Source organism: Urocampus carinirostris, chromosome 11 (genome assembly GCF_059441175.1).
Source record: "Urocampus carinirostris isolate Australia breed hairy pipefish chromosome 11, RoL_Ucar_1.0, whole genome shotgun sequence".
NCBI classification, from domain to species: Eukaryota; Metazoa; Chordata; class Actinopteri; order Syngnathiformes; family Syngnathidae; genus Urocampus; species Urocampus carinirostris.
In genome coordinates this window covers 7,515,203-7,540,828 of record NC_142359.1, presented here as the reverse complement: position 1 = coordinate 7,540,828, position 25,626 = coordinate 7,515,203, and the positions used below count along the sequence as shown (strand labels likewise).

The 25,626-nt window shown below is 40.2% G+C and overlaps 1 protein-coding gene across 1 annotated transcript in view; it reads right to left on the bottom strand.

The window, feature by feature from the left end:
• Positions 1–555: 555 nt before the first annotated feature.
• The window catches only part of plxna4 (plexin A4), a 351,701-nt gene continuing 326,630 nt past the window's right edge, over positions 556–25,626 (bottom strand). The window contains exons 31-33 of the mRNA XM_088348478.1: positions 21,757–21,969; positions 7,656–7,806; positions 556–5,665 (exon numbers count right to left, since the gene is read on the bottom strand). Of these exons, the coding sequence (XP_088204604.1) occupies positions 5,570–5,665; positions 7,656–7,806; positions 21,757–21,969 (460 nt within the window). The 3' untranslated portion in view covers positions 556–5,569. The remainder of the gene's footprint in view (positions 5,666–7,655; positions 7,807–21,756; positions 21,970–25,626) is intronic.

Below are 25,626 nucleotides of genomic sequence, written 5' to 3'. Positions count from 1 at the left end.
GATTCCCGGCTCCTCCGTGTTATATGTCGAAGTGTCCTTGGGCAAGACACTGAATGCCCCTAATGCCCCCAATAAGCAGGTAGGCGCCTTGCATGGCTGCATGGCTGCTATTGATGTGTGAGTGTGAATGTGAATGGGTGAGTGTGAAGCACATTGTAAAGCGCTTTGGGAGGTCTTCATTGACTTGAAAACGCTATAGAAATGCAGACCACATTTGTAGTATTATTTGGTTGAGAACTTGATATAACATAAGCCCCACCTAGAGGGAGATGATACTTGTCCACCATCTTGTTGCCACGGGTACCCTAAAAACCCCAAATCCTTCCATAAAGTTTGGGCAAAAAAGATGAAAACATGTGCTGTCTGCTAACTTTGAACCTCCGCAGTTTGTATTCTTCCTCGTGAATTTCAGCACTCGTTTTGATTGCACAACAGAATACAGCGACGTCAAGTTGTCAAATAATACACAGTCCTGTTAACTATCATCCTGAGGGGCGCAATTGGCCCCTGGGCTTGCAGGATTTACATGGAGACATCAACAAATGAATCACATAGTCCTTGTTTCTTAATAAAGTTTATTCTATATTACAAATATTATTTTGTTCTGGACTGCAAAATAGGAATGCATTATATTTACATACACAGGTATACAATTAATTATAACAAAGTTAGAGAAGCTCACTGTCCATTTCCCACCCGGGCTTTTTTATCTCTTGATAAGATACTCTTTATCTTTCGAATATGGTCTAGTCAAAGTCTGTTTTGGGTCTTTCACCTGCTATAATACTGAGCTAAGAGGACGTCTTCACTGTAGTTCCGACAAAAACATCTTAAGGTGGGAACTCTATCCGTGCTTTGTCACTCAGTGCTGCGTAATGTACACATGGCTGGTAGGGCTTCTACACACAGTGTTTACATAGCTACATGAAGAACACGGCTAATTTGGAAGTCTACTGTTTACTCCGACTTTTTAGCTCCGTGTCTTTGATATGTTGAACAGACTGAGTGACCAGCGTAAAATCCGCCAGAGGATTTGGCTGCAGAACGTGAGTGACGGGCCACAGGACCGGGGCTCTGGAGTTCCTGCCTACCCATACAGATGTTCTACCAAAGCACACTGGGCATGCACAGCGCTGATAGCCTTTTGTGCCTTTGAAAGTGGGAAGTAGTTTGGTTTTTATTTAGGTTTGACTCTTTCACTGCTTAAAAATACTGTTTTCTGATGGAGCTTTGGTGTGTGTTTTTCTGTGGTAGCTTTCTAGATGAGATCCTGCCCCAAGTGGAGGAGTTCATATCTCAGGGTCTTGTTCATGAGCTAGGTTAGGATGGAACGGTAGACCAACAGATTTATCGGTCCATCGTGGTGAGGAAGGAGCTGCGCCGTAAGGCAAAGCTCACGGTTTATCGCTCAATCTTTGTACCTCGATCTACCCTCACGCCCTAAACTGTGGGTCAAGACCAAAAGAACAAGATCCCGGATACAAGGGTGGCTAGGCTGCACAGGGTGGCTAGGCTCTCCCTTAAAGATAGGGTGAGAAGCTCAGCCTTACAGGAAGGACTCAGTCTGAAGCCGCTGCTCCTCCACATTGGAGATGGCTCGGGCATTTGACAAGGATGCCTTCCGGACGGATCCCTCGGGAAGTGGTCTGGGCATGCCCCACTCAGGACATCCATGCCTGGGAACGCCTCAGGATCCTGTCGGACGAGCTGGGTGAAGTGGCTGGGAATAGGAAGGTCTGGGCTTCCCTGTTGAGGCTGATGCCAGATAAACGAAAGATAATGGATGGATGGATGGATGGATGGATGGATGGGTGTTTTTCTGTGTTAGCTTTTTAGCATGGTGTTTGTTGATTACTGAGTTTCAGTGTTGCCTGTTGTACTTGATTAGAAAAAAAAAAAACCTCCAGGTAAGCCCAAGGTAGGACGTCACTACAGTTAAAACTCATTTGGAAAATGGGCTTCATGCTCCCTAATGCCTGGTGAAGTTGGTTCTAGAATTTAACTCATTTCTCATTTCAAACAAAACAATCTAGATTATAATAATTAAGCTTGTTTTAGGTATATTTTTTCTTATTAAACTCAATCAAAAAAAACAAGTCAAATTAGCTTGTCACTAGAAAAATTACACTTAAAATGGGCGAAATTTTCTGCCAAAGAGGTAAGATTGTACTTTCGTAGTGAAATGCTTTACGTCAAAATAAATAAATAAATAAGCCTTACTTCTCTGGCAGAAAAGTTTGCTTAGTTTGAGCGGTATTTCTATTTTTTTAAGCTATTTTTATTTTAAAAGTGAATTATTTAGATGATCGTATGTGTTGATAAAACTACACAGTCGGAAGTATAAAATTACATACATATAAAATGGCTTATCTGACAATAAGCTTTTGAGAAAAAGGCTCAAAATCTTGAAGTGAGTAAGATGTGGCTAAATTCCCAAATAATTTGGCAATTTTATAAGGTTATTATTGATGCTATTTCCCTATGTGTTGCAGCTTGTTGGTGATAGGAATGAGTGGAGAGGTGTTGTTAAAGGATGTTTGGACGTGTTCTAAGGGATGCGCAGAGCACCTGTATGATGCGGCAGGGGTAAACCAGTAAAGGCTGTCGGACCCTGCTGTTTCATCTGGAGGGACGAAAGCATGACCAACTTGGGTGCCGAGGTGCTTAACTTGTTTGGGTGTTTGGGCATTTGGGTTGGCCATGGTCCCAAAATTTTGTGTGTGTTTTTTGCTACTTTTTCCCTTTTTTTATTTACTTCGTTTTTGTATGTGTTTGTCTTGCTGTCGGTTACCCCCTCTTGAGGGATATGACCAGGGTAGATAGAGAGATGAATGGTTGCAGCTTTAGCCGCACTAAATGTTTCACAGCCGTAGCACTACTGAAGGCATAGGTATGAAATGCACGGCTCGCCACCGTCGTAGACTAATGATCAGATTCTGCAGCGTCAATCAGATAAAGTTTCCACCTTAAACACGAAGATAGCGCTCTCTACTTTTCCTTCTCCCCAGTCTTTCAAGCAAACAAAAGTAAACAAACACATCCACATCATCATCGCAAGGCGTAGAGTTTTTCTTTTCTTTTTTTGTTCTCCTTAAATACGTTTTTTTCTTAAATGGTTTTACATGCGCTTAAAAAGCCAATAAAGGTGGACCGAGGGCGGCCTTTGCACATTCACATCACCACATGGGGCACGTTTGTCAAGGCAAAAGAAAGGGCAGAGCTTCACAGGATACAAGAGGTTGCCTCGCGCTCTCGCTCATCCCAAAAAGTCTTCAGTTCCATTGTTGCTCGACTTAATAATTCCGACCCCCCCCGAACGGTCCTACGAGAGGCGCCAAGACAACCGCAGCGCCGATGCGGCTACACTACGTCCACCTTGAAGGCTTGTGCAAAACAGGAAAGAAAAATGTGGAAAAGCCAGGAGCCACGCAGCATCTCCACAAACTGAGGTCAGAAAAGTAGCACACAGGTTCCAGTCACAATTTTTTTTCAAAGTTCATTTTATGGTTGTCCTTTTTCTTTGTGTTTTTTTGTTGTCTGTGTTCCTCTGTGGCACTTGACAAATACATATTTTTGTTTGAAAAATGTCAAGCTCCTTTGGTTTTTAGGCTGACCAGCTATTCATGTCCGCATGTCCCACAAGGGACTTTGTTGAGTTTGCGCATCTGCGTCACTTTGTTTCTGTGTGTGCTGTCAAACTATGAGAGGCCATTTGAGAAGTTTACCATACTTGCTCTCACATATAACAACATACTCTCACACATGCACAAGTATACTGCCATACAGATATTCATACACCATGTACAAACTCTTTCATACATAGTACTATACTCTTATACACACAACTATACTCTTTCGCGCATACTACCACACTCTCATATACACACTACTATCGGTTCACGAAACCCTTATCCGCCTGGGTTTTCGGAGCACCACTAAAAGTATCTCTTGACAGCTTTTTCCACTGCTGACGGTTTCTAGTCGGTTTTTGTGCCATAGCAACGTTGGCACCAGTACACTCCTTGTATATTGTCGGTCCAGTTCGTTTTCGGTCCTTGGGCTGTGCCCTGGAAAATGGTTTTGGGCAGTCCTGATCTTGTGACTATTGCACTGCTGTTTTCATATGCACACAGAAGACAACGATTCTTCATCGGGTCCAAAGTGCCCTGATGCCGTTTTGCATCATTTATTTGTCACATGGGCTATGTAGCTAAGTTTACTGTGAGAGACCTTATCACTCAAGCGTAGGGAAAAAAGTAACCAGCGCCTACATCAGTCTGATCTTTGATTTCATTGCTATGTTTATGTCCCTCCAGAGTGGTTTAAGTCTGGCAAGCGCAGTTGTGAATTGAGCTCTCCAGGCCATGATTTCTGGTTCTGAATGTTCTTCTAATATGACCATGATATTTAAATTTGGTGACAGTTTCAAGTTCTTGGTGGTTGATGGTGATATTTGTGGTGATACTTTGAGGATTGTTGATTTTTCTGTGCTGATTTCTATCCCATACTGGGTTGATGCTTTGTCCAGGCCATTGGCCACATCTCTAAATTTCTGTTCTCCTTCTGCCAGTCCGGCAAAATAATCAGCAAAATGGAGCTTAGTGATGTCCCCCAATACTGACTCTACCTTTATGTTTGTCCAGGGCTTTTGTCATGACCCTCTCCAGGAAGATGCTGAATACAATTCGAGAGTGATTGCAGCATTGTTTTATACCGACTGTGGTTTCAAACCACGCTCCAAAAGTACCATTGATCAGTACTGCTCTGTTGGCATTGGGATACAGCTGTTCAATGGTCTTAACTAGTTGTACTTGGCATACTGTCAAGAACAATCCTATACTGTCTAATTATTTATTTTATACTCTCATACACACACTACTCTCTCACACATACTTCTGTACTCCCATTGACACACTACTATACTTTATCATGAAAATATGAGTGAGAGTATGATGTTACAGGTGAGAGGAAGTATGATTTACTTCTCAAACGGCCTCTCATATCAAACCACACAAACGTTGTCATCTTTGTGTGCTTCTTACAGAGGAACCCGCTCTGGCCGTGCGGGGCTTCATCAAGGAGAACATTTTTAGCCGGATGGAAGCGAGGAAGCTAATGCTAATAAGTGTGTGCTAACGTCAGGGGTTGCGGGGGCTCTTCAGCACTGAGAGTGCCCCCAGGAGCCCTTAACCTCAGTCTTAAATGCAAACCCAGCTACAAGGGGAAAGGAACCCCCCCCCCAAAACTTTGCATTGATCCAAGTCCAGAAGTTTAAAAAACAAAAACAAAAAACGTGTGCCGCACTCCTCCAGTTAAAAAGAATTATACTTGTTCCGTAAATTCTTAAAGACAACGCAAAAAAATTCAATTTTTCCTTGTGTCTGTATGCAGCAGTGGATGAGGGGCGAAAACGATTCAAACGAGGAAGCAGGAATGAAAACAAAAAGAGGAACAGATTTTCGCTCAGGCACGGCTCGGTGTCGGACAAGTGGGCTGAGGCGGGCGAACGGGGCGGGGTTTGGGGGATGTCTCTTCTCTTCTTCCCAGTGCATCCTGGGAAGTGCGGTCCTCAGCTCTCCAATGTCATGAAGGCAACCACCTGCTCCAGTTTGAAGGCTAGCCGCTGCTTTCTGGCTGCATCGTCTTGCTCCAGCGCGCAAACAATCTGCAAAACAAAAACGGAAACTTATCTATAGTAGAGGTAAGATCAGGCCTGAAAAATTCCAGCCCTAGCTGACTCGGGCCCACAGGTATCGAAGCCCCACCCAGCTGGAGCTTGACCATTTAACTTGATTTGAGGGACCAAGCCTGAAGAAAACCTGAAAATTTCATATTTTATTTGTTGCTGACTTTTTAACAAAATTGTACACCCGTTATTATTCTTTGTGTCGCGCAGTGGATGATCTGTGTGATGGAATTAGTCCCCTTCTCACGCAGGAGCGATCGCAGGGACGCGGTTCTAAAATGTTAATCATGACGTTCGGGTTCAGGCCAGGCCAGGCCAGGTAGGTCTTCTCTCTTGATTCAGTCCCCCTATTGTGCAACGCAACCCGCGTCGCCGAGCGCTCGACAATGACGGACGGATAATTTAAAAAATGATTGATATTTTAGGCCCGACCCGACCAAAATTTGGGTCGGGTGTAAGATCTTACCTTTAATTTACAGTGAAAAGAAGACACATATGTGAGTAGAGATAAGACCGGGTCTAAAAAAATTCCAGCCTGCGGGTATTGAAGCCCAAGGTAGCCTGAGCCCGACCAGTTAACTTGATTTGCAGGACCGAGCTCAGAGCAAACCCCAAATTTCATCTCATTTGTGAGGACTCAGGAGGAGGAGAGAGGTTTTTTGAAAACAAATTAAAGCCTGTCTTTTGTAACAAAATGTAAAGTAAACAAGACTATAAACATTCACATCATTTCTTCTCTCAGATCTTACATCAACTAACAATTTTCCATCATTGATCGATTTTTAAGACTTTATGAGAAAATTTTAAGGCTCTTAGTCAGTTTGCCCAGTCGAAAATTGGGCCAAATTTGGGTTGGGTCTGGCTCGGAAGAAATTGACAGAAATGTTTTGCTTATGTTAAGTGTAACAGTCATAGTATTAAGATGTATCAACTTATTTTTATGTAAAATATGCTAAATTCAATTTAAAATATCTAGTTATACTTGGTTGATGATTTTGCTCATTGTAAGTATTTTTTTTGTCCTTTTGGTCGAAAGTAATTCTTAAAATTATCCTTTGCTAGATATTACAAATTTTCTTATTTTAAGAATATGTTTTTAATATTCTTCACAAAATACATTTTAAAACACAACAAGTTAAAAAAGGCAAAATTTTCTGGCCTCAAAGCAAAATAACTCCCCTGTGCAGAACATTTTTGCTCATTTTAAGTACTTCTTATAATGAGCAAAATGTTTCTTCTAGCTGATAGATAAGATCAATTGCTTATTTTAAAGAAAATTATTCTATGAGTAAGCATTTGTACTAATGGTAGTAGTAGCAATACTTGGTCTCCTCTCTATCACTTTATCATGTGCGCAAAGGATGGGATAGCCTAAGATCAGTTGCATGACTCAGCATCCATACAGGCTTTTGTCATCAGAGGGAATTCTGCATTTTAATCAGCACAGTACATTGAGTCTTGTTTTGAGAATGTTTTTGTCACACTCATGTGCATATGCTAATTCCAAATTAATTAAGATTGACTACTGCGCTAGGTGTTAAGTTAAGTCAAGTGAAGTCTTATTTATTTGTATAGCCCTTGATCACAGAATGTCTCAACGGACTGCACTGGTGACGAATGCCCTGCAGCATCCCCTGATCTTAAATCAACATGCAGGCAAGGAAAAACTCAAAACTTCAGCTCAAGGAAAATAAGAAACCTTGAGAAGATTGACAGCTGTGGACACAGTACCAATAGTGTCTTAATTGCAATGTGTTACTTGTACGTAATAGACATTTCCCCTGCTGATCTTTTTAAAATGCAGGAAATGGACCTGTGCCATTTTTATGGCTTTTGATGCCAAAACTCTAGTTCGACTTGTAAATTGAGTTTTAATCAGGTGAGGTCGGTAGTCCGCAATTTACGGTATTCTGGGTTTGATTCTACCACTTTTCTTTCACTGTGTTACGATAAAGTGAAGACCACATACCTCCTCGGTGTATTTTCCTACATAGGAGTAGATCTCACTCAGCGAGCTCATGCTGTTGAATTCGCTCATGTGCATGCGTGATTGTTCGGCCAAGTACGCGTTCATATCCTGGTCACTGATGGCTGGCATCTTGCTGATGTCCGAGTAGTACCTGCAAAAACACACAGACGCACGTTACGGAGACTTTCAACCTTGAACACTGCAACGTTCACACTCGGTTGGAGTCAGCAGCAGCAGCAGCTGTGTTGCATCCATCAGCATTGTTAATTAAAGCGGCCCATTTGCATATTTAAATCCCGCGGCTCCATTCGTGCAGAGGACGAGCGCGTTGATTTTTTGGCTGGTGGTGTCGGTAGGTTATAACGGTCGCGCAGTTCGTCATGGCAACAGCAGGCGACTTTTGAGGAAATTTGCATGATGAAAACACTCGGGTCCATCATTCTATTATTTACAATAGGACATGTTGTATAAAAGTGTTTTTAAACTTGCACTGCGACTAACAACTATTTTATGGGTCGACTCGTCATCGAAAATTGAAATAGTTTGTCGAATAATCAAAAGAAAATGTTTTTCTTATATTTAGCATGACGTTAAATTAATCAGGTTGGAAAGGAAAATAAACTCGAGAAAAATAGGTACTATTAAAAACAAATATTTCATCAAACATACAAAAGATTCGTTTAGTGTTCACGGATCCCTTGACCGCATAGGTGGTCAGGGCACCAGTGAGGACGCAACTCTGGACAGCTTTCTCCACTGTTTACGGTCCCTGGCCTGCACTTGGGTCGAATCATTTTGGTCAGACCTGATGATCTTGTGATGTGACCATACCACTAAAGTTTCTGTCTGTGCACAGTTGACAAGAGTTCTTCGTAGGGTCCAACGTGCCCTCTGATGGGGTTGCGCACCGTTTCGTTCATTACATGAGCTGAATCGCTGATGCCAAGACGTTTCCTGTAGCATCGCATCTCCATGGCCTGGGATTTCTTTTCTAGTTTTGCGGTGAGAGTCCATGTCTCACAAGCGTAGAGGAAGATGGAAGTAACTAACGCTTGCATGAGTCTCTGATCTTTGATTTCACTGCTATGTTCTTGTCCATCCAGATGAGTTTAAGTCTGGCAGGTGCGGCTTTGGTTTGAGATATCTTGGCCATGATAATTTCTGGTTCTGACCCATATTTTGATACGACAGCTCCAAGATATTTGAATTTGGTGACAGGTTCTAGCTCTCGTGGATGATGGTGATGTTTGTGGGGATACCTCGGGGATTGTTAGCCATTACTTTTGTTTTCTTCTGTGATTTTCTTCCCATATTGGCTTGATGCTTTGTCCAGGCGATTGACCAGATCTTTAAACTTCTGTTCGTCTCTTGCCAATCCAGCAATATCATCAGTAAAACGGAGGTCAGTGATGTTGTGTACCTTCATGTTGCACCAAAGCTCAGGACATGATCCTCTTCAGGAAGATGTATACAAATTAAGTTAAAATGCAATTGGGCACAATGATTGGTCAGTAGTGACAGTAATCCATAATCAAGGTTGTGAAGGGTTATTTTAACTGGATTACTTTCAATTACTTTTGGATTACTCCAATACCAAATATGCTAATAAAAGACAAAAGAAACTAAATATGAATAAAATGACTCAATTTTGTGCAGGCTTGGGGAGTAACGGAATACATGGAACGGCAAAAAATGATGTTGGAAAGCTGTTTAGATTTATTTTTATTTTGTTTCTGTCGCATTTTATTTATTATTTATTTTATTATTTATTCATTTCAGTTTTGCCGGAGATCAAGGAGATCAAAGCCAGGGGAGAAAGCTTACCACCTGTTGTGAGTCATAATTTTTTCATATTTAGTTTATTTTGTCTTTTATTAGCATATTTGGTATTGGAGTAATCCAAAAGTAAATGAAAGTAATTCAGTTAAAGTAACCCTACCCAACCCTGTCCATAAATAAACAAACGATTTTAAATAATTTGAAATCAACTGACTTTAACGTTTTTTAACAACTGTTCTTTGAGCTGCTTGCGTTTAATTTCAAATACGTTTGCCGGGCACAGTCTGGGAAATATACGTGCATGAAAATGTAGGAAATGTATTAGCTTGAATGTTAATTTAATCTTACTGAGGCGAGTTATTCAACTGCCAAGCGTAATTTTTCTTTAAATGTTGGTGCATCACCAAGGAGACTAATCACCAAGGTCTGCTTTGCAAACTTTGCAAGTACAGACGCTCCCCCGCTTACGAGCATTCAACTTATGTAAAACAGTAGATACGAAGATTTTTTTGGTATCTACCGGTACAGAGCGCACTGAGTTTTGCTTGTTCAGACCAATCACTAAGAAAAAGTGAGTTAGAGAAGCAAACCGTGACAAAAACATGAAGCGTCCAATGTGGAGGAAATAAACCACCAAACAGAATGACAGCTGTGGAGAATGCATGGAGATGGTAATTAATTATGTTTTGCAGCAACACCCACAAATTGCTTTTCGGAAGAACAACAAACACGTGTAAAAATTAACAACCATAACTAAACAGCATGATGGCAGCTATTTTTTAAGCATTTTATGACAACTTTTTCATCCGTGATTGGTCAACTCAAAAGTTTTGCAGGACTCAAAAGTGACCTCATCCTCCAATCAGCTGACTGTATTATACAGCACACTCCTGAATTAATTACAAAAGAACGGTTCTAGATGAACAATGCAGAGAATTCCCAAACTGATGTTTAACCTTCAGCTTTATTCAAGTTAAATACAAAGCAACACTCTTCTAAAAAGTCTCTTAACACATAGCATACAAGATGCATTACTAATATTTTATTTTTCAAGCTTAAATTAAATCACAAAGTAGTAAATAAACGCTACTCTTAAGTTAAGATTTTTAAATTAAGTATGAAGGAAAAAAATCCCATAGTACTTCAGTAACTAAATACATGACAATTTAATATGAACAAAAAAAATTCCTTGTACAGAGTACTTGCAAATACATTGTAAACAGTGACGTGCAGTCAAGGGAGGCAGGTGAGTCTGCGCCTCACCTGTAAGTATGAAAAAAGGTTCTTTTTCATTTAACTTGAGCATTTCTTGATTTGTTTTTTTTTAAATCCCTCACATTATATTCTGACTATTTTTACTACAATTAGTAAAGAACATATTACTGTGCCAAGCCTCTGCAGATGCAGAGTGAGGCACGCAATTCTTTTGCCTCATGGCAGAGGGTGATAGTGAGAGCAAGGATTCTGATTTGGTGCACATTTCAGCACCAAACAGTACGGATAGCAATAGCATTAGTAAGCTATTAGCATGTCAAGCCATCCAGTTTCTTTTCCATGTGGCTTGGACGTTTCTTTTAGTAATGGAGGATTACCTATCTATTTATGCTTTTACTTAAAAGGAGCAGTATGTAATGTACCGTAAATTCTGGACTATAAGCCGCTACTTTTTTCCCTAACTTTCAACCCTGCGGCTTATTCAGTGATGCGGCCAATTTATGTAATTTTTCTAACGTCCGCCAGCGGCGCTCGAGTGTTGCTACCATTAACTGCCCTGTCAAAGCTATATTATTATTATAAAGCTTTGAAAACTCTCTCAGTGTACCGTCTTTATTTGTAAATATGTGTAACCCAAGTATAATATGTATTTGCAACTGTATATTTTTGTAATGTATTTGTTTGTATTTATTTTAGACCCTTATTCTGATATGTTTCGCGGGTGAACGAAAAATGAGGTGCGGAACAAACGCGGGGTGCCGAGTTTAAGTGGGGGCCGCTAAAGGTGAGGGACAGACAAGAAAAGAAGAGGGGGTAAAAAGTTGGTTAAAGAAAAAGGAGTTGCGTGAGTAAATATGTTCATCTGATATATTTTTCCCACCCTTACATTTTGGAAATAAACACTTTTTTCCTTGGATTACTTTCAACGGGACCCGGACTCTGCAGGTCTGCATCAAACCTTAAGTACTGGTATCATTTTCCGTTCATTTCGCCGGCTGTGATTTTTGGACTGTGGACCTTAATGAAGGACATTTAGTTTCAATCGCGGGACTTGAAGTCGGGTTTGGGTTAGTTTTGTGTTTGTGTTACATGTTTAAATGTGGGCGCATGCGGCTTGTATACAGGTGCGGCTTGTGTATGTACAAAATAGGTTTTCCTCTCAAAATGTGGTGGGTGCGGCTTATGATCAGGTGCGCTCTATAGTCCGGAATTTACGGTATTACAGGGATTAGCCTCTTCAGATGCAGAGTGAAGCATGCAAGTATCTTGCCTCGTGGCAGAGGGCGATAGTGAAGACCAAATATTCGGATCTGGTGCTTTACACAGCCACAAACAATAGAGTTAGTAATAGTACTAGCAAGCTAACAGAAGTCAAGCCACCCAGTATTTTTTTTTTTCGTTGGATGGACTTTTTTTTATCATCATTGAGGATTACCTATCAATTGATGCTTTCCTTCAAAAGGAGCAGCACATAGACTTTATTTATAAGCTATTGTAAGACAATAAAACCTTTTTTATGCTATGCTACAGTTTATTTTTTGTTTCCTTGTTCTGCCAGTCAAATGGTAAATAAGATGTTGGTTCATTCAGACACGAACCTCACAACATGCCACTGATTGTACAGACAAACTACTTAATTTTATAATTTGGACCCAGTTGATAAAACAAATACACAAACATGTGTAGATTTGAATGAACCATTTAGTCTTTGTGTTTCATAGACAGTACACAAAGTTATTCATGTTGAAAGGGTCTTTTTCTTTCATTGTGCTACGCTGTTCTTGACTCAAAGCCAGACGTTAATTTTGCTTTGTGTGGCAATCAGGGAGAAAACAGGTGCAAACTGCATTCAACTGTCAAAAGGTTGTGGAAGTGTTTTTGCTCCTGCATCATTAGTCCAATGGTCTTTCTGAAAGAGACGGCTGGATGGTATTTTTTAAATATATGGATTTATTTCTCAAGTACAAGGTTGAAGTGGACTTCAAGTGTTCCCATTTTATACGTATACTCACACACCAAGACAAAACCCCCCTAAAATAGGGATTGTTAATAGTGATCGTGAGTGTGAGTTTGAATATTATTTTTCTGGTTTAAAGGCAGTGGTGAAAAAGAAGCTATGTAACTCAAGAGGCTACATTCAGCTTAAATGTTGGGTGCATAGTTTGAGGTCTCCTTCATAATTGTAGTCAAGTCAAGTCATTTTTATTTGTGACGCCCTTAATCACAAAGAGTCTCAAAGGGCTTCACAGGTTATTACACAGACTATTTTTTCAGACTATTATTACACCATCCCCTGATCTGGAACCAACATGAGGGCAAGGAAAAACTCAAAAACCTCAACATGAGGAAAATGAAGAAACCTTGAGAAGGGACCGCTTATGTAAAATTATTATTTTTTGATTAGGTATGTGTAACAATGGGCAGCTCGGCGGCACAGTGGTTAGCGCGTGTGCGGCACAGCTCTAAGGTCTTGAGAACCTCCTGTGTGGGTTCAAATCCAGCTACCGGACTTTCTGTGCGGAGTTTGTATGTTCTCCCCATTCTTGCGTGGGTTTCCTCCGGGCACTCCGGTTTCCTCCCACATTCCAAAGACATGCATTTCAGGTGGATTGGCCGGTCCAAATTGTCCCTAGGTGTGAATGAGCGAGCGAGTTGTCTGTCCCCGTGTGCCCTGCGATTGGCTGGCAACCGGTTCAGGGTGTCCCTTGCCCACTGCCCAATGATTGCTGGGATGGGCTCCAGCACCCCCGCGACCCTACTGAGGATAAGCGGTGCAGCTAATGAGATGAGATGAGATGTGTAACAATGCCCAACTGAGTTCAAAGAGCCTTTGAATATATTTTTTTCAATGCACCTATCTGCTTTTATCTTACGTTTATCATCAAGTGTTTTGGCCACAGAGCGCATTAGGTCCAGGGGAGGGTGTAGGGTGCTCGCAGGTTTTTAGTATTTTTGGATGAAAATGATGAAAGTAAGAAAAGGACTGTTTCGAAAACAGTCCAAATGCCAACTTAAACTCCCCAGAAGATGAGAAAAGAATTTCTTTGCGTGCATCTAAGAGTCACGCACTTGACAATTATGATTTCAGGATGGCATCGACAAGGAAATCATTTTGGAGTTGTGGACACCACTCCGTGTTTTTGTAAGACTGATATATGGGAGTGCTTCATGTCACTGTGGCCCAAAATTTCCAATTAATTAATAAACTGAATGAACAAGAAACTATGGGTAATTGCAGATGTTGAGCTAATGGGCAATCAGGGTTGGGTAGGGTTACTTTAACTTGATTACTTTCAATTACTCCAACACCAAATATGCTAATAAAAGACAAAATAAACTAAATATGAATAAAATGACTAAATTTTGTGCAGGCTTGGGGAGTAACGGAATACATAGAACGGCAAAAATGATGTTGGCAAGCTGTTTGGATTTATTTTCATTTTGTTCCTGTCACATTTTATGTTCGTTTTGCCGGAGATCAAAGCCAGGAGAGAAAGCTTACCACGTGTTGTGAGTCATCATTTTATTCATATTTAGTTTCTTTTGTCTTTTATTAGCATATTTGGTATTGGAGTAATCCAAAAGTAATTGAAAGTAATCAAGTTAAAGTAATTCAATAAAAAAGGTAACAACTCAGAATTGTATTCTATATTTTTATGTAGTGTGTATACCTGTTAACTAGTAACTGTTGCTCTATATGCCTGCATCTTGTTCCTCTCCTCTGATTAGTGTAGGGCTGTTGGTTAATATTTACATCCATGTGTGAACGATTTGGCAGAACAAAAAAGCAATATACAAACTGTAACCTGTGAAAAAAACAACATTTTTTTGTGCTACCTTAACATATAAACAGTCAAGAACATCTTTCTTGGAGAAATTCACAAGTTTGATGTCAAAAAGGGTGACCCATGTGAATTGAGTGAATCAAAAGAGGAAATGTTGCAATTCTCATATACCAGTTATCGGATTTATAGCATTTTAAAATCGCCAAAAGCTCCCAAAGGTTTCATCAATCTGATTATGCCTCCGTTAATACGACAGGTAAACAACAACAATACAACCCAACATAAACCAAACCACTAATATATGGTCGCAATAAAATTTACTTTGGATAACTGACTTGTGTGTCTGTTTTCATATGAAAGCATTTTACAACAACGCTCCCCCTTTAATTCAAACAAAGGGCCGTAAAATGTCTGATCTGCAAAAGTGCTGACCCGTACGCCGGCACACTTGTAAACAAATGATTTTAATGGCTGACGCACATTCTCCTGGTGGAGGCCATCAAACTGGGCCATCAAATTCATGGAAAGTGTCATCGTCTCTGCAATGGGACTCCTTTCCTCAATCAATGGCGCAAATATCCTACAGTTACTTTAACGTTTTTTTTGAATTGCCGTTTGAATTACTCACCACAGTCATACCTCTATATACCAACACCTCTGGACGCAAGAATTTCAATGTACGACTGGTAGCTTTTGGGAATGCTCTTCGCTTGGACGTCCAAGCAAAGAGCATTCCCAAAAGCTACCACTGGAGAACGCTCACAAGAAGTACAAGCTCTTCCTAGTTTGCGCATGTGCTTCCCACCATCAGACACCTCTGTTATATTACGCAGCAAGTTTCTTTAAATTGTCTTGCATCTCCTATTTGTGGCTTTTTGTGACCCAGAAAGGGACATGATAAGTGTTTTACCATAAAAAAAGAGAAAGATGTAAATTGACACTAAGCAGGACATAATACAGTGGAACCTTGGTTTTCGAACGCCTCTCAGTTCGAACAAATCGGTTCTCGACCAAAAATTTTGAGAAATTCTTGCTTCGCTTTTCGTTCAACAAATCAGAGTTCGAATGCCGGTACGCTAGGGGCGATGCTGAGCGGCGTACGGGTGTAGATTGCCCCCACCCCTCGTGAAGAACTGTTGTCACGTGAGCGCGCACTTCTTTTTGCTTTCGTTTTGAATATCGGTGAACGGAGTGTTTTAACCCCTAATTATGCCTCGGAAGAAGTTCGGTGCAAGCAGCAAAGTTGCTACAGGTGAAAAAAGAAGAGTAGTGCGTACAACTATTGCATTTAAGAAAGAAATAATAGCAAAATATGAAGAAGGTGTGCGAGTTTCCGATCTTGCTATAAATACAGCATGGCTTCTGCTAAGCACCACAAAGGTAAGAAATCCTATTCATAATTATTTTCTTTATCCTTTAACCGCTCACCACTTGTTGTGGAGACCCAAGTGCTAAATGACGTGTAAACGACCTGCTTTTTTATTTTTACACGTTCATGTTAGCGTAATCTTAGAAGATTACGCTAACGTGACCGTACGATTAGCCTGGGTTAGCTTCATGTTTACGTTCTTGCTACACAATAAGGGTGTTGGAACGGATTAAAACGATTTTACATTACTTTTAATGGGAAAAACGATTTTCCGTGATCGACCAAATCGGTTTTCGAACAGGGTTCTGGAACGGATCATGGTCGAGAACCGAGGTTTCACTGTACTTCGTTTAGGCGGGAATAATGGTATTCATGTGAGTGACCTAGCTGGTAATATGATTGGTTTACATATCTTATTTGTACAATAAGATACAAAATCTACCAGGGGAATGACTGTTCTTTCAAAAGTGCGAACCCCTATTCATGACAAAATGGACAGATCTTTGTTGTTTTGGATACACAACAAGGACTTGGCGGCAGATACCGAAGTTGCTGTATGTCTACAAGGACCTAAAACTTGAGACAACCAGAATGGATTTCAAGGCCAGCTATGGCTGGTTTGAGAAATTAGATAAGAGGACTGGCTCTGTGACTATGTGTTTTGGGGCATGAGAAAACAGTGATTGCAGGTTACAAAGCCGCAGAAAAGTTTTTGCAGCGGTTTTCTTCACTAAAATAAAATAAGATAAAAAAGTATACCGTCAAATGTATGTTCATTTAAAGTTACAGTAACTTTAATTTTAATAGTGCAGTAAGTGCTTAAGTATCATCAACGGTCACTTGTGCTCAATCGTTCTTACCCATCCCTCCAAAGTTGTTTCCTTTTTTTTGTGTTCATTCATATCAGCATGACTTTCTGTTTTTTCTATTCTCTACTATTTATCTATTGTATAGTGAATAAAAAGAGTGTGGTACTGAGATAAAATTGAATGCCTTTTTGAATGTCATCTTGCCTAGTGTTTAGTATTTACGTGGTTTCAAGCACAGTTGCATTCAATATTTGGCAAATGTGGTCAGCGATATTTTTGACTGATTAATTATACTCAAATATGATAAAATACTACTGAAAAACCTCATGCATAACATGCACCCAAATTTGAGTTATTTTTAAGGTTAATGTGCGGTCCCTTCTCAAGGTTTCTTCATTTTCCTCATGTTGAGGTTTTTGAGTTTTTCCTTGCCCTCATGTTGGTTTCAGATCAGGGGATGGTGTAATAATAGTCTGTAATAATAGCTGTGCAATAACCTGTGCAGCCCTTTGAGATTCTTTGTGATTAAGGGCTATACAAATAAAAATGACTTGACAAAAAAGTGTGTAATACGAATACATTTGGTAATCACTATTTGAATCTGTTTTTTTGTGAACAGGAAGATGTGTTTTATGACTATTTAGGTTGTACCCGGATGCTTTTGGGAGGCCGAAAAGGATTAATTACTTTGCAATTAATTCATATGGGGAAAATTTGCTTGTGACCAGTGTTTCCTCTAAGCTGCGCACGTGCGCAATTGCGCACTGCTTGAACATTCTCAGCGCACAAGAAAATCTAGCCAACGCACAAAAATGAGGGCTCAAAATTACTAATTAAGAAGCGACTTAAGTCAAAGTTACAGTGCATGAAGGTAAAAATACACGGGTTCCCCTGACGTTGTGTCCTAAATGCGGTATTTTGAAGTCGAGTTGAAGTAGAACGAAGTTGAGTAAAGTTAGTAGAGTTGGTCGAGAACTAGCTTCTTCGGCTCACTAAAAGGAACCCTAAAAGGGTCCTAAACGGCTCTTCAGGTTGTTTTTACTTTTTTAATCCCAACATGACCAAATATTATGTAAAATTAGCACAAAATGACTTAAAAGAAGGGGGGAATAGAACAAAAAAGAAAAAAAATACCAAAATGAAAAAGTAGTAAAAGCTGAGAAAACAAGAAACAAAGGATTAGAAAAAAAAACAGAAAAAAAGATAAGAAAGAAATGTAGGAAAAGCGTAACAGCTCAGAAAAAATAAACACAATGAGATTTTTTTAAAGGAATTTTAAAAAAGTAGAAAAAAAAACAGAAAAAAGAAGAAACAGTTTGTGTTGCATTCAAATCATTTCCAATTATATCAAGTGAATCTTGTTGCTAACATTGTACCTCCACTAAAACATGTGATTAAATACCGTTCTGTATCTTACAACCGACTAAATAAGCCCCCCAAAATGTTAATATTATGCGACAAAATATATCAGGAAATAAAAAGAAATGGATATCTTGTGAAAGAATTGTAAGAACAAACGATGTTTGTAGGCCGTACAACCTTTGCAATAGTACATAAGTCAATTCATTCAAAAGAGAAAAATAATTTTGCATTGCCGGAAACTCAGCAAAATGTAACTTGATGTTGAGTTTTGGACATGTTTGATAATTAATTATCTTGCCACACTTGGGATTATGGTTGCTCACCAACTTTGTGTGAACGCTCAGACCCGTGGAAAATTAGAGGGAACATTGCTTGTGACATGAAAAAATCGAGGCACAAGTTCGAATGAAGCTCGAATGTAGAAGTACCGCCCTACTTCCTCCCGAACTTCTAACCTGCTCAACTAGTAGCCCTGTGGAGCAGAGCGTGATGAATCAGCATCCTCACACCTCTACGCACATATCAGTAAATCAGCTTCCTGGCAGGCTGCAGGAACACAACTTGCACGACTAATGAGGGCACTGCTGAGCCTTAAGCCGCGCACATACGCCGCTGCCTGCTTCCAAAAGCTGCAGGCGCATGAATAAAATGCGCTGCGGCACCATCTTTTATTCAAGAGCCTTTCTCGCCGTCCTCAGACAAGTAAATGTAATAGAAATCTCATTTGGACAAATGTATATTCTCAGTCTCTCACTCACACAAGCTGGGTTTCATGCTACATCCATTTCCACTAATCACTCCAAAAAAGTTTGACGATTTGCAGATAATAACCCTTGTGGTCGACAACCTTTGCTGTAACATGGACCGGTAACTGGTCGGTATAGATTTCCCCAGTCTTTGCGCAGTGGGCAGGGGACACCCTGAACTGGTTGCCAGCCAGTCGGAGAGCACACATGAGCTTATTTACACCTAGGGACAATTTGGTCCCCCAAATAACCTGAAATGCATGTGTTTTTTTAATGTGGGAGGAAACCGGAGTGCCCGGAAGAAACCCACGCAAGCATGGAGAGAACATGCAAACCCCGCACAGGAAGGCTGGTAGCTGGATTTGAACCCATAACCTCAGAACTGCCGCAGACGCCCTAACCATTCAGCTGCCGTGTCGCCAGGCATTAAACATGTTTGTACTATTTCTTAAATCATTTTAACGATCGTAATATCATCAGTTGTAACATTCATAACAATAACATTAATATAAATAATAAGAGTGTATTCAATGTGTATCCATTTGAGCTGTCACACCAAAATTCATTCATTTTCCAACCAGCTTTTTCCAGGGATAGGCAAACAGAAAAAAATTAAGGAGCCATTACAGATTTGAACACTAAAATTGATTAAATGTTTTAAATCAAAATAATAAAGGGATCCATGAATAAAAGTTACTCATTTAGTATTTATTCAAAATATTTTTACAGTTAAGAATGTTTGATTTGTGTTTGTCTACCTGGAGTTTCTTTCATTTTCACGTTTCCAAGCATTTTTGAAAAAGCTTCAGGTGTTTAAGAGCCGCACACTGCTCTAGAGCCGCAGGTTGCTGACCTCAGCTTATCCAAGCGAGGGTCGCTGGGGTGCTAGGCCCATTCCACCCGTGTTTTTGGAATGTGGGAGGAAAACGCAGTGCTCGAGTGCAAGGGGAGAACATGCAAACCCCACACAAGGAGACCGGTAGCTGGAATTAAACTAAGAACCTCTCAACTGTGAGGCTGACGTGCTAATTGCAAAACACTCTAGCTGAATGTTTAAATGCAAAACGTCATGTCTATCCATGTACCAAGGAATTAAAAATACAAACTCGCCAAATCAACCAACTCAGCGGAAAACTTGTTAGTGTTATGTGTTTTACGTGTTGTATGACTATAACCTTATCCTCCTTGTTTTTATAACCTTATCTTCTCTGTTTCTTTATCTCCTTGGTTTCTTTTATCCTCACTGTGAATATGTGACTGGAGTGCCATGGTTAACAATATGTTAACCCATTTTGTCTCATCTCATCTCATTAGCTACACCGCTTATCCTCAGTAGGGTCGCGGGGGTGCCGGAGCCCATTCCAGCAATCATCGGGCAGTGGGCAGGGGGACACCCTGAACTGGTTGCCAGCCGATCGCAGGACACACAGGGACAGACAACTCGCTCGCTTATTCACACCTAGGGACAATTTGGACCGGTCAATCCACCTGAAATGCATGTCTTTGGAATGTGGGAGGAAACCGGAGTGCCCGGAGGAAACACACACAAGCACGGGGAGAACATACAAACTCCGCACAGGAAGTCCGGTAGCTGGATTTGAACCCACACAGGTGGTTCCCAAGACCTTAGAACTGTGCCACATACGCGCTAACCACTGCGCCGCCATGCTGCCCACCCATTTTGTAACAATGACAATAAAGGTATATTCTATTCTATTCTATTCTATTCCTAAATTAAAAATCCATGCATCCTCCAACCACATAGTCCAAAAAATTTTCATAGCAGCAAATGTGTTTACCATCGTTCTGGCATGACATTTATGGTTCGTACAGCTTTCTCATGGCCAAATTCAAGCACTTTCAAAGCCAATTTTCCTATTTCTCCAGTACAGTTAGTAACTCGAGGAATATATCTTTTTTTGGGGTAAAAATAATATGTAGCTTAAATTTTCTGTTGCAAGAAGTTCTTCCTATTGCAATTTCTCCCTGGGAAATGCTACCTTAATTTTTTTGTATGGCCTATAATAATTTTTCATTACTGATACTCAATCCTTACACTTTTCAAAGAACCTTGTGAAAGGTGTAGCATCCACCTTTAATCTTAAGTGCAACCTGTAGGGGGCAATGACGCTTTATAATGCCATACAAAATCATGCCAGGAGCCGTTAATCACGAGGGAAGAAGAAATGCGATGGTAAAGCGAATCCACCGGAAGGTCAGCGTCCTTTTTAAGCAGACTTGTTGAGAAACATGGTAACACTTTCAAGCATTTACAATAACCAGCACGGTGGCCTTGCGGGTAGGGCGGCCGCCCCGAGACTGGGAGGTTGCCGGTTCAAGCCTCCCTAAGACTCACCTAATGACTCCCAACACATTAGTTGGGTTCAAATGTGTATATATATATATATATATATATATATATATATATATATATATATATATATATATATATATACCACAGCCATATCCCCGTAGTGGGAGGTGGCTAGAGTCATTTCTGACTCTCTTTGGGAGATTGATTCAGAGGAGGGGATTCCCAGCCCCCTTGCTCAAGGTGTTGGGAGTCATTAGGTGACCAAACCCCCCCAATTCCAACCCCTAATGCTGAACGCCAAGCAGGGAGGCAACTGGTACCATTGTTTAAGTCTTAGGTATGACTCGGCCGAGGCTTGAACCACAACCTCCCAGTCTCGGAGCGGGCGCCCTACCCCCAAGGCCACCGAGCTGGTCAAATGTACCCATGAGAATCTCATTGTAAGAATGTGGTAAAACTAAAACTGAAACTTCGCCTACAATTCAAGCACTCTTCAATACCCTGTACAGACCCTGTGTAGTTGATCATTCTCTACGCAAATTGGCTATATCTTCTTTCACTTTATCTCTGTGAGGTGGGAAACTTTGTTTCTAACTTGACAGTTGTACCGCCCGACACTAAATTTGGATATAAACGTAACACCTCAAAGCCCAGGTTCAAGTTCAGTCTATAATGTAGAAGTGTCAGTAAGACAACAATATGTAAAAAATAACTGAGCTCACCTCTCCACCCAGCTCTTGTAGCTGGGGATGTCCTTGGCATACAGCAGCTTGTTTGACGGAGAGTCCTTCCCAAGGCGATGCTCCGACGTGGAGCAAGAGTCCATGAAGGTCTGGGCCACCACAGACAGGCAAGCGTCGGTAATGCTGCTCTTGTGGATGTCGAACACGAACTGAGGGTTCTTGATCACGTTCACCCAAAAACGCAGAGGTAGGCTGCCGGGGCAAGAACAGAGAACAATTACCGTAAATTCCGGACTTTAAGCCCCTTCTTTTTTCCCTAACTTTGAACCCTGCGGCTTATTCAGTGATGCGGCCAATTTATGTAATTTTTCTAACGGCCGCCAGCGGCGCTCGAGTGTTGCTACCATTAACTGCCCTGTCAAAGCTATATTATTATAATTAAAGCTTTGAAAACTCTCTCAGTGTACTGTCTTTCTTTGTAAATATGTGTAACCCATGTATAATATGTATTTGCAACTGTATATTTTTGTAATGTATTTATTTGTATTTATTTTAGACACTTATTCTGATATGTTTTGCTGGTGAACAAAAAATGAGGGGCGGAACAAACGCGGATTGCCCAGTTTAAGTAGGGGCCGCTAAAGGTGAGGGACAGACAAGGAAAGAAGAGGGGGTAAAAAGTTGGTTAAAGAAAAAGGAGTTGCGTGAGTAAATATGTTCATCTGATATATTTTTCCCACCCTTACCTTTGGAAATATACACTTTTTTCCTTGGATTACTTTCAACGGGACCTGGAATCTGCAGGTCTGCATCAAACCTTAAGTACCGGTATCATTTTCCGTTCATTTCGCCGGCTGTGATTTTTGGACTGTGGACCTTAATGGACATTTAGTTTTAATCGCGGGACTTGAAGTCGGGTTTGGGTTAATTTTGTGTTTGTGTTACATGTTTAAATGTGGGCGCATGCGGTTTATATACAGGTGCGGCTTGTGTATGTACAAAATCGGTTTTCCTCCTAAAATGTGGTGGGTGCGGCTTATAATCAGGTGCGCTCTATAGACCGGAATTTACGGTATCACCAAGGCTGCATTGGGTATGGTGGTTGTTTTTTTCTGATGAGTTTAAGATAGACGGTGTAATATTTGACTACTAGATGGCACTGTATTGTCTAATACAAATGAAAATTTGTGCCAAATGAGCACAGCGTAGCAGCAAGATGCTAGACAAACTTGGTGGCTACTACTAGATATGGATACAGCAAGAAAAAACAGTTTCTCAGATTATGAATATTTATGAAAATTAACATTGGTAAGACAGTAAATACATTTTTGCCCATCATTTAAATCGATATTTTTTACTGAGGTTATTTGAACCACTTGGGGGCTCTAAATATTACACACTGTTCAACCCAGGGATGTTAAACTCATTATATCCCGGAGGCCACATGAAAGAAAAAAAAACATTCACACCAACGCTGGATTAGTAAATAAATGGTATAAAAAGTGTGGCATGGTTTAAGGGCTGAGGGGTATTTTCGGAGGCCCAATAAAATTAAGGGATGTAAGAGTTGACAATAAAACGGTTATTGAGGGTTTTAGTCCCCTCAATATTTTTTTCCTTCACTAGGATTCAATCCCCTATAGTGTCAACTGTGCATTTGTAGAAAATATTTATAACAATTGAATTAATTTCCACTACAGATTATTTAACTCGGGAATCTTATGTAAACTGGAAAGTGACAAAAATCGCATAAAAACACTAATTTATTTGCTTTAAAAGTATTTCTGATTTTTGTTGTATTATTTTTATGATATGTTTTCTTGAATATGGAACCTTAGCTGTTAGACTTTATATATAATATATTAAAATTAGCTTCTTTAATTTCTCCAAAGACACCCAGGAGCTACTACTTCAATTTGTATTTTCGTATTGCCTTAAACCATGCGTCTGTTTGATAAAATAATATTGGGATGGGTTTACTCAATGTTCTCTGGCTGATTAATGGTATTCAGCAAATACAGGTAGTTTGCGAGTGTCGCCTGGCTTTGGCAACGTCCAGTGCACGCATTAAAAACTGCAAGTTGTTGTTTGATTTGATGCAGCTTATTTTCCTCTGGTGCTTCTCTCAGCATTGTCTCGCGGGCCATATAAAATGAGATTTCGACCTGCAATTTCAGTGGAAATGTTTAAATCTAGGCTTAAAACACACTTCTATTCTATAGCTTATGAATAACCAATACTTTATGTTGACAATATCTGTGTATTATTGGTTATTGCAACATTCATTGCAGCCTGGTCATCCTGGAAGGAGGATGACCTCATGTGCGGTCCCTTCTCAAGGTTTCTTCATTTTCCTTATGTTGAGGTTTTTGAGTTTTCCCTTGCCCTCATGTAGGTTTTAGATCAGGGGATGGTGTCATAATAGTCTGTAGTTTGCAATAGTCTGTGGTCTGTGCAGCCCTTTGAGATTTCTTGTGATGAAGGGTAAACAAGTAAACATGACTAAACTAGACTTGTAAGGCGAATTGGGTTTTCACAAGAACGAACCATTTCGTTTTGGTTTTATGTCAGAAATTACTTCATGAAAACATTCTTTAATATTGCAGTTACTTGGATAACAACAACTTCACAATCGTCTGCTTTTGATGTCGGAACTGATGAAGAAAATGCAATTGTGGCAACAACGAAAACCCGACCACTTCATCCACGGCCACAAAGCTATTAAGATTGACAATCTAGCACAAGAGGATTTGAACCACAGGAAGTAAAAGTCTGCATTATGACTTGAGCATTAATCGAAGCAAAGAATCTAGAGGGATTAGGTGACGGGGGATCAGAGGGATATTTAGGATGCCGCTAAGCCTCCCCAGCTGGCCTGTTCTTTGAGTTCTTTCAAATTATTCTGCATGTTAAAAAAAGACGACGTAGTAACGCCTACACATCGTCAGTTGTGCGGAAAATCCGAGAATTGTCTGCAGTTATTTTCTGCCAGGTCAATTCTGCAGATGGTAAATTGCACTTTCTTCAAATATTAGCTGCTAATCATTTAAATGTTGAATAAATACAATGTAAATTGAACGTGTTTTTGCTTGCTTCAGGGGTCTGACTTAGACGATTTTGTAATCATTACAGGTATAGAAAACCTTCACGCAGCAAAATTGAATGCAGCATGTAGTTGGAAATAATTTCTGGATGTTTAGAGTGTCAGTCTGGTGTAATGTCCTGTCGTATATATAAAAGAAGCAGTTCTGAATGTTTATCAATGTCTGCATTTGTAATGTGTGTGCACATACTATATATACTTGGTTTTACAAAGCGTTTTTATAGTTTTGCTAAATCGTACTTTCCCATTTTACCAACCCTTTGTTACAATGTTACACAAAGCTTCTTGCAATTATTTTTTTGTATTAGGTTACTCAATCTTGCACCTGTCATATGGAATTACATAAGAAGCCCAACATCAAGGTATTTTACTGTTCAATTCTTACCCCCTTATCTTTCACACTCACGTCTGTCAAGTATGTTTGAATCAACCTTCTTTATAATTTTTGGAATTATTGGAAATTTACTCCTGTCGTCACTTGACAGTGATGGCGTACATTTTAGTCTTTTTATGTGTTAAATTAATTATCCAATACACCGTGTCTGGAGAAAAAAAATGTGGTGAACAGTGTTTAGAAATGGAGAAGAAGAACTTCGATTGGTTTGAAGTTCATAGACAAAATGGATATAGAGTGTCTCGGCTACACAGCATTATCTCCAGACAGAACAGCAGTTTCAGCGACAGACTGCTGTCACTGTCTTGTACTACGGACAGACTGAAGAGATCTTTTCTTCCTCATGCCATGAAGCTCTTTAACTCTACCCGGCAGAGTAAAAGCCCACATTGAACCATACCCCCTACATTGC